The following is an 8,884-nucleotide window of genomic DNA, read 5'->3' as shown; positions in this document are numbered from 1 at the left end:
GCTTACGCAAGAAGCATCAAAAAGGAAATGGAAGAATACGCAAGGCGCACCAAAGAACATTGGAGACGTTTTTTAAAGGCATTGAGAGGCGTCTGGGGGTGACGTATGATGCCGAAAGAGTTCTGCAGCCTACCACCTCTAGCCAACAGAGTGTGCCCTTTGTTTCATTCTCGGAAGCTTCGCAGTTCAATCTGCACGGGTACACGGTGGATGATATCATGAAAGACCCACGGTTCCGTCTTCAACTTGCCTTGATGGAGGCGGGATTACACCAGACACCATACGGGAGAGAAGTGATCTCTAGAGGCTATCATGTGCCTGCAGCCCAGCGACCGAGCGAAGAAAATCCACTACGCATGGAGTATTAGGGAGGAAGGATGCCCGTCTACATTTATGCAATAAAAGCCATTTGAATATTTCTAGTTTGATTTCAAGTGTGTGCGAGCGTTTTTTTTTTTTTTTTTTTGGTGTGCAGTTTGCGTTTTGCCTTTTATTTGTTTGTTTTTTTTCCGCGGCCACCACTTTTTTTTTTCTTTTATTATTATTACTATTACGCGTACATGAAAAGGGGGTTAATGATGAGTAGTCGACTGAACAATCTTGAGAGCGTGGAGGGCTTCTCGTCGCTTCTTTATGGAGGAGATAAGGCTGCGCTGCAGCTTCTCACGGAGATTGGCTGGAGTGGCATGGCCGCCGCGATGGGCCTGTCGTTGATGCAAAAGGTGCTGCAGGAATCCACATCGGCATACGCCATATTTTTTGTTTCCCAAACGCTGCGGCAGTTGGTAGAGTCCAAATTTGGCACGGCCGACCTCGTGTCCCTTGAATCATTTTTGAGCTGGTTAATTGTGCAGCGACACAACTCGCTAAATGCCTCCAGTGTGGATGTATTGATTCGTCTTTTATGTGCTGTGGTGAAGCAGGGCTTTTGTGATGCCCCGGAGCTGCAAAGTTTCCCTCACCGGGTGACAGCTGCGTTGAAGCTGGAGGAATCCAACTGCTCGGACGGGCACATTGCACTCTCGTGTGCGATCCTTGTCGCCTTTATTGAAGAAGCGGAAAGAGCAGAGGGAACGGTACGCAGTCTTATCAACCACAAGCGAATGATCAAATGCCTCCGCAATGCGTGTCTTCTCCCCATATTTCGAGCCGCTTCGCAATGCCTGAAGCGGCTCCAGCAGACGGACGGAAAGGCCATTTGCGGTTTAGTAGCACTAGTGAAGCGCATTCTCTTGTTTGATTTTACGTGTTCATGCGATGAGGCGGCAGATGATGTCATGACATGTGAGTTTCCTCTGGAATGGGCCGCGGACCTTGTTGATCAGGGCCTGCTTGTGAAGCTGTTTGATTTGTACGCTACACCAGTGACGGACCCGAGTTTTCTGTGTGACGTGTTGGAGGCCATCACACCCCTTGTGTCGGTAAATGCGTCCCTCTACTCCTCTCGACAACAGCAGGCGGAGTGGATGAATAAGATTCTTTCTGCCACATTGTCTATTATGGAGTCGCGCTCTCACTTGGAAGAGGCCACGGTTCTGCGGGAATTCTGCCGCCTACTGAATCGCATTAAACCAAATTTTACGATTGATGAAATGCGGAGGGCTCCCTGTTACCAGCGGTGGGTTCGAGCTGTCGCTGAGTTCACGAAGTTATGCTTTCAAAACTGGCATCACGCACGACAGTCATTTCTTTCTCTGACGTCTATTTGGGCCAAACTGGTAGGCTCTCAATCATACTGCAAGGACGGGTGTACATTATTTGAGCTGCTCGCACCGGATGTGTGCCTCTCGTACATGATGTCACACCAAGAGCAGGCGGTGCGGTTTGCTACGAGTGGAGAGGCATCTTTATTTGGGGAATACATTTTAGATGAGGACGCGGAGACGAGTTCACTGGAGTTTGAATTTGTATCTCAAATTCTGCGTTTCTGTGGGGAGGAGGCGGAAAAGTACATTGTCAAGGAAATATCTTCTTTGCTGGAGGCGCTGAAAATACCTGAAGTCCGGTCATCACCGGAGTTGTTTTGTGTGTGTGAACGCCTGGCGTTTATCATCACCCTCGCCAGTTCATGGCTGGGTTCGTACCGCTTCAGCCGCAATGGACGTGCTTTGGATTCCACTGTGCTGCTTGCTTGCTTGAATGTTGTCAGACAAAGCTCTCAGATGAATTTTTCCCGTTCCCTGCCCTCTGCAACGAGCCGTCACTTCCACAGATCTCTTTTAGCGTTTCTGCGTTTTGCGTGGCATATAACTCTTTTGAATAGGATGGATGGGTCAAAAAAACTGCAGGAGTCGTTGCAGCTTTCACTCGCCGCGAAGGATTTCGGCACACTTGCTACTTTTATTTTGGGACTGGTGGTGGACGAAGTGTTGGATTGCGTATCTTCTTGCAGCGAACAGACCGTGTTTGAAGCCATACACCTGTTGAGTGAGATGGCCCAATCACCCTCCACGGCGGTGGTGTTGAGGAAACTGCCTCAATTTGATGGCACTCGACTTGTGTTGGATGCGAGCAACGTGAAGACATCGAGGAACGCTGCCGTGTTCTACAGAGTAGACTACCACCTGTCACGTATCCGGGCACAAGTTCATTTTCTTGGGTGTAATTCAGAGTCTTCGAGGGCAGATTTTTTGCGACCCTTGTTTGAGGAGCTTGAGATGTGCCTGAGAAGAGGGATGGCAGTTGCCGATGGCCAGTTGGATTTCTTCACTCGAGTCATTTGTTTGTGGCGGGGCGTATTTCGCTCGTGTGTTGGCCAAAATGAATACAATATGCTCTTAAGACGTTTTTTTCCCTGCCTTTTTCTCCTGACGCAGCAGCTTCAGAACCATCTGGGGACGGTGTGCGGCGTGCAGCTGCTTCGCTTGATCAATGAAATTACTGAAAACCGTTATCGTCGCATCAACTTTGGTGCCAACGGTGTGGAGGGATATCATCTTTTCCGTGAAGTCAGTAGGTCTTTGGAGATGGCAGTTCATTTGGTACGAAGGGCATTGGGATCCGGTGAGTTGTGTCTCGGGGAGTGGGGGTTGAAGTGCCTGAGGATATTGATTCATACGGGATGTAATATTCTGTCGGGGGGTTACTGTAACTTGGGGGTACTGCGCCTCTACGAGGACAAGGCATTGAAAACCTGCTTGACCGTCCTATGGCAGGCCATGATGTTAGTGGACCGTCACCGTTTCTGCCAATATGAGAAACTTGCAAAGGCCTATCTCATGCTCGCAGGCGAACTCCTACGGGACTTGCATTTGTGGTTTCTCTGCGAGGTACCCGTCGGGGAACTTCTCCACGTCATTCATATGTTGGAAATTTCTCTGGGCTATTACATCTCCGGTTCCGCGTCACTTGCATCGCAAAGCGCGGACGCGCTCGGTATATTCACAGGCGTGTTGTGCTGTGCGGAGTGTGACTCTGTGGAGCACCGGGACCGCGTTTGTGGCTCCCTGCTTCACACCGATCCGAGTCTCTTCTCACGCCTTTTACGGTTGACGTTGGATGTCGTCTTGTCACGGAAATGCCCATCGTCGAAGGCGGAGGTTCTTCTCCGATCGCTTATTGCCCTGGACGGGGAGTCGTTTCGGCGGTTAGCGGGGGAATTTGCGGAAATTGCCTTGTCGGCCGGCAAGGATGCGGAGGTGAGGGCGGCATTTGAGCTATTGGGCTCGAGTGCGTGTGAGTCCGTTCGCAAAAACAACCGCAGCCTGTTCACAAAAGAGTTTCAGCACTTTTCAACGCTTGTGACCGGCTGCCTTGGTTGATTATTATTTTTTTTCCCCATCAATTCCATTATTCGCACTTCTCTGTGTTGTATCACCCCGTTTCTGCTTTTTGTTGTTAATCTTCCTCTTTATAGTGAAGTTGTTGGTGTTGTTTGCGAGGATGCGTCACAATACCCGTGGGGAATTTTTATATAAACATGTGTATATTATTTACCGCTGCTTCTGGTGGTGATTCCGCCTCTTTTTACCCTTTTCTTTTATTATTATTACTATTATTATTATTATTATTATTATTATTATTTGCTTTCTCCGCCCCTTTTTTCCCTCTCTCCACGGAAAGGAAGGGAACACGAAGGGAACGACGCATGAAGCACGTGGTGGGCGGGGTGTTGCGAATGCAGCGCTGCGTCGCGTCACTCGCAGGAACGGCATTTTTTGGCCACTTACGGGGCCCATCACAAACCCTCGCGCTCGGTTGCAGCTCCCGTGCGTACATGATGTCGGCCACCCCGTGCTGCCTCGGGAGACGAATCAAAGGCAAACGCTCACGGCACCGCGAGCCCGCCGAAGGCGACTGGTTGTGTCAGTGCGGCGAACTGAATTACAAGTCAAAGCGAGAGTGCTTCAAATGTGGCGCTCCCGCACCTCCGCTTCCGCCCGGTGTTCGGCGGCCATCGCTGCCCGGAGAAGACCCCCACGACTGGGCGTGTCCCTGCGGCCAGATGAACTTTAGGGGAAGTGTTGTGTGTCATAAGTGCCTGCAACCCAAACCGGCGCCCCCGCCACTCCCCGGAAAGGAGGTGACGCTGTGGACGTGCCCCAAGTGCAAGGGAGTCAACAGAAGCATTAGAAATTACTGCTTCAAATGCTCCGCACCGTCCCCATTACTCACATTTAAACCCGTCGTGTAGAGATTGGATTGCGCAGCTGTGGAATTTGGTATGATACATTCACTTTTTTTTCCTTTTACCCCGCCAAGGAGGTGAGAACAAGAAGGGCGCCTGAAGCTGTTCTCATGCTGGCAGTATTATTTGAAGGGGTAAATATGAATGCTTTCACTTAATTTCTGTTATTTTTTTTTATTTTTATTTTTTTTTTTTTGCTTTTTGCTTTTTGTACTAGCTTCTACCTTGTTTGCATTTCCATAGCGATAAAGAAACAGCAGGCCAAGATGAATTCTGCGGCGCAAAATGCTCCCGCCATTTCACCCACCGCGACAATGTCCACAGGACCGCTGGATACAACATCGAAGAAACGACTTTTTATGATGCAGCGGGCGGAACGGCTTCGGGACCCAAAGGTGCGGCACATGGGCATTGACAAGGAAGCTCTTGATGATCAGGTGCGTGAAAAAGAGGCCCTACGGCGTCTTGAGAAGGAACGAAATGAATTCTTTGACCGACAGGCATTGCTGATGGACCGACATGCGCAGGCATTACAGAAGGAGGTGAATGAAATTCGGGCAGGGCGTGAAAAGGAACTACAAGACTACCGTGAGACATTCCAGAAGAAACACATGCGTCGAGAGTGGGATCTCAACGACCCCACTTGGAAGGTGAAGGATTTGCCTGCCCGTGTGGGCGACGATGATCCCCGCAACGGTGTCTCATCCCTGCAGAAGTTTGAGGGGGAAGATTTGGACTTTAAAAATCGTCGCCGGGAGCAGCAACTTCAGCAGCGGGATTGGGCTCAGCAGCAAGTAGAGGAAAAACTCGCCAAGAAGTGGATGGAGCAGGAGGCAAATCATGCGTTTGATGAGCGGAATGAGGAGGTTAACCGCCGCATCTATGAAGTGGAGCGAAATATTGCTGAACAGCGCCGGTTATCCCATAAGAATCAGGCCGAATTCAACAAGGCGTTGGCAGAACAGAAGCGTCGCGAGGCCATCCGTGACAAGGAGGAGGATACACGCAAGGGCCTGGAGGAGATTCGGTACCACCTCGAGGGAGACTTCCTTAACGAAACCGAAACCATGGTGGGTGAGCTTGGCAAAAAGGTGAAGTCCGATCGCTACAAGGGAATGACGGCGGAGCAGAAGGAGCAGTTGTACAAGGACCAGGCCTTACAGCGGGATGCCATGCGGCGTCGGCGGCTGCTGGAGGTGGAGGAGGAGAAGCACTGGGGACAGCAAGAGAACCTTCAGCTGCGCATGGCGAACGCCCTGGAGAGACAGAGGGAGCGTGAACGCCGTGCTGAACGTGAGGCTGTTGCCGCTGAGCAGAAGAAGCAGAAGGAGGCAGCCGAAATTCGTCGGAAAAAACTAGATGAGCTTTACACTAACGCTGTGGATGAGGACTACTACAAGTACTGGGACCTCTGCATGTAGACCATACCCAACACACACAAACAGAGAGAGTGAGAGTGAGAGAAATAGTAGAAATCAAAATAAACCACGAACGACAACAAACCGGGGTGGAAAAATAAAAGAAGAAGGGAAATAAGCGTAATAGATATGTCAATTAAGATAGAAATATCTTGTTTTGCCGCTAGGCACACCAGTCGCCTGTAATTTGAGTCGTATACATATATTTCTCTCTGTGTGTTGTTTCTTGTTGGTGTGTGTATGTATTTGAGTGTGTGTTTGTTTTTCTTGTTCCAATGTATATGTTTGTTTGTTTGTTTTTTGCCTCATCTTTTTTTTTTCTTTGAAATTTTTATTCTCCCTTTGAGCCATGTACTCATCTGCCGTGCATCCGGCGGTCAAATTTGATTTTATGCTTCTGTTGTAGTGGTGGTGGTGGCTGTTTTTATTGGGTGCATGCTTCTGGTATTTTTTTTTTTCCCCTTCCCCATCTTTTTTTTTTTTTTTGAATTTTGGCTTTTGAGGTGTCGTGCCTTTTTTATGGCTTTGCGCAAAGAAGATACACGTAGCACGCAGGATGATTCTTGGTGTCGGTGACGGTACGTTTGCCATTCTTTTTGTTACTGTAATTGGAATTATTGTAACGCTTATTGGATCATATGTACAGCCGCGTTTGGCGCTGCCCATCGGCCTGGTCTGCTTTCTGTTGCCGTTTCTTCTCTACGCGTGTATCCTCTCCGCCCCGCACGGCCGCCTGCTCCCACCGCTGCCTGACACACCGTACAATAGAGAGCGACGGCTCCCGCCGGATGCAGTTGTGGTGGATCACCTTCTCCCTGTTCGCATTGGGGTGATGATCCTTCTCTTTCTTGCGTTCTTTGCAGCGGTGGGGTACCATGTACTTCTTGTCATCTGGGAGCCGCCGTATAAGGCGCCGAGGGTGCGGTGTCTACGGGAGCAACTGAAGGAGTTGCACCCGACGTGGTATCGGTGACACCAATCAGGAGGAGCGGGTGGTTGTTGTTGTTGCTTTCCTCCAAAAGCGGTCCGAAGTTCTCCCAACGGCACTGTGCAGGTTGCCGCATGCACACACACATCTGGTCTCGTGTGAGCACGGCGTTCACGGTGTACTGTCACCTTGGGGTGTGGGGACCGTTCTCTTTGTTCGTTGTTTGTGTCCACTCCTACACACACAGACACACAGTCTCTCTATTTTTCTCTTTATTTATTTATTTATTTTTTTTAGTTATTTTAGTTTTTAGCGAGAGGTGGAAGCGAAGAAACACGAAGGAAATAACAGGCAAAACAACCCGAAGAAAAAAAAAAAAAAGGAGCAACGAAACAAAATTAATAGGAAAACCTTCTAACGCGTCGGTACCCTTTTCATGTCGGAGGATCTTGCGTACAAAATCATAGTGATTGGCAATGTTGGTGTGGGGAAAAGCAACGTGTCGTCGCGGTACTGTGACGGGACATTTTACGAGGACATTGTTCCAACCATCGGCATGGACTTCAAGTACTGCCATAGCACAACACTAGAGAAAAAACCACGCACCGTGCGGCTTCAGATTTGGGACACATCCGGTCAAGATCGTTTTGTCACTCTGACAACGGCGTTTTATCGAAACTGCAACGGTGTAATGCTTTGCTTCGACATCACAAATCGTGTCTCCTTTGAGGATGTGGATGAGTGGTACGATCGCCTGAGGACAAATTGCCCCAATATGCCACCCGTCATATTAGTGGGATGCAAATTGGATCTTGTTCAAAGAGAGGATGTCAATGATATCGGCATCTCGTTAGGGAGCCAACGGCAAGTGGAGAAGAGTGAGGCCGACGCGTGGGCGAGGAGCCACAACTGTCTGTGTTACTTGGAAACGAGCGCTAAGGAGAATAGAAACATCTCAGAGGCGTTTCAGCAGCTAGCAACATACGTGGCGCAGAGCACGACCCCACCACTGGAAGGGGGTCGCAGTGGAATCAACGGACGTCATGGAAGACCGATAAATCGTGAGATCGAGGGGAAAAAAGGCTGCTGCACCGCCTTCTGACGCCGTTGCAAAAACTACGGGGAGGAAAGAGAAGGGAAAGGCAAAGGGAAGGAAAAAAAAAAAAAAAAGAAGCAACACCAACTTGATAATACCGAAGGGCAAAAAAGAAAAAAAGAAAAGAAAGGAGGTTTGGAGAAGTCATGGGTTTTTTTTATTTTTTTACTGGAGTTTCTTTATTGTTGCTGTTGTTTTTGATTTTTGATTCTCTTCAAAGGGTTTCTGGAGGGAAATGTGCGGCCCGGTGTGTGTGTGTGTGTCGGGGGAGAAAGGGGGCGCAGTGGAGGATGGTGCGTTTTGTTGAAATCTCTTGTTTTCTGTATTCATCAATTCATTGTTTTGACTACAAATTTGCCGCATTGGGGCAGGCGGGTGGTGGTGGTGAATTTTTTTCTCTGTTTTGTTTTGTTTTGTTTTGTTGCTTGTTTGTCCTGTTAATTCAGTACCCCCCCCCCCCCCCCTCACCACACGCCCCCGCTACAAAAACACAAGACCAAGCCACCCCTTCACGCGGAGAGAGAGGACTCCGGCGGTTGCTGGGCTCTTTAAAAAAAAAAAAAAGAAAAAAAAAGACTGCCGCCACCTTGTGAGTTCACAAAGAGGGGGCTTGAATTGTCACGGCACAAGCCCTGATGTATCTATTGTTTTGAACGGTGCGTGGATGCGGGATAAATTCCACTGTCCGGTCTGTGTGTGTATGTGTTTGTTGGTGGTAGGGGGGGGGGGGGGGGAGTTGTTGGGTAAAATTCAATTTCCCCTTCTCCCCGGCTGCCTCTTTATTTTGCGTTTGTGGGAATATGAAAAAAGGGGGG

General features: G+C 49.2%; 6 protein-coding genes across 6 annotated transcripts, besides 8 other annotated features; all 6 read left to right on the top strand.

Moving 5' to 3' along the window:
* Positions 1 to 368, top strand: Tc00.1047053509573.60 (hypothetical protein, conserved; the record flags this gene model as incomplete). Its single annotated transcript, XM_800664.1, has 1 exon — positions 1 to 368. A coding segment is annotated over one exon (368 nt), but the record flags the coding sequence as incomplete, so codon positions are not given.
* Positions 1 to 8,884: a sequence feature (heterozygous, non-Esmeraldo-like haplotype).
* On the top strand, positions 561 to 3,761 carry Tc00.1047053509573.50 (hypothetical protein, conserved; the record flags this gene model as incomplete). The annotated part of the gene is made up of 1 exon (XM_800663.1): positions 561 to 3,761. One exon carries the CDS (start codon positions 561 to 563, stop codon positions 3,759 to 3,761), a length of 3,201 nt encoding a protein of 1,066 aa, XP_805756.1.
* Tc00.1047053509573.40 (hypothetical protein, conserved) lies at positions 3,920 to 4,633 on the top strand (the record flags this gene model as incomplete). Its single annotated transcript, XM_800662.1, has 1 exon — positions 3,920 to 4,633. The coding sequence occupies one exon, from the start codon at positions 3,920 to 3,922 to the stop codon at positions 4,631 to 4,633; it is 714 nt and encodes a 237-aa protein (XP_805755.1).
* Positions 3,980 to 4,023: a microsatellite.
* Positions 4,795 to 4,837: a microsatellite.
* Tc00.1047053509573.30 (flagellar protofilament ribbon protein, putative) lies at positions 4,894 to 6,048 on the top strand (the record flags this gene model as incomplete). The annotated part of the gene is made up of 1 exon (XM_800661.1): positions 4,894 to 6,048. One exon carries the CDS (start codon positions 4,894 to 4,896, stop codon positions 6,046 to 6,048), a length of 1,155 nt encoding a protein of 384 aa, XP_805754.1.
* Positions 6,265 to 6,347: a microsatellite.
* Tc00.1047053509573.20 (hypothetical protein, conserved) lies at positions 6,602 to 7,018 on the top strand (the record flags this gene model as incomplete). Its single annotated transcript, XM_800660.1, has 1 exon — positions 6,602 to 7,018. The coding sequence occupies one exon, from the start codon at positions 6,602 to 6,604 to the stop codon at positions 7,016 to 7,018; it is 417 nt and encodes a 138-aa protein (XP_805753.1).
* Positions 7,233 to 7,276: a microsatellite.
* Tc00.1047053509573.10 (small GTP-binding protein Rab7, putative) lies at positions 7,410 to 8,075 on the top strand (the record flags this gene model as incomplete). The annotated part of the gene is made up of 1 exon (XM_800659.1): positions 7,410 to 8,075. The coding sequence occupies one exon, from the start codon at positions 7,410 to 7,412 to the stop codon at positions 8,073 to 8,075; it is 666 nt and encodes a 221-aa protein (XP_805752.1).
* Positions 8,102 to 8,201: a sequence feature (T-rich).
* Positions 8,469 to 8,492: a microsatellite.
* Positions 8,620 to 8,643: a microsatellite.

The sequence above is a fragment of the Trypanosoma cruzi genome, genomic scaffold (genome assembly GCF_000209065.1).
Source record: "Trypanosoma cruzi strain CL Brener 1047053516273 genomic scaffold, whole genome shotgun sequence".
In the NCBI taxonomy this organism is placed as follows: Eukaryota; Euglenozoa; class Kinetoplastea; order Trypanosomatida; family Trypanosomatidae; genus Trypanosoma; species Trypanosoma cruzi.
Note: the sequence above shows the minus strand (reverse complement) of the source record. Positions and strands in the feature narration are given on the sequence as shown.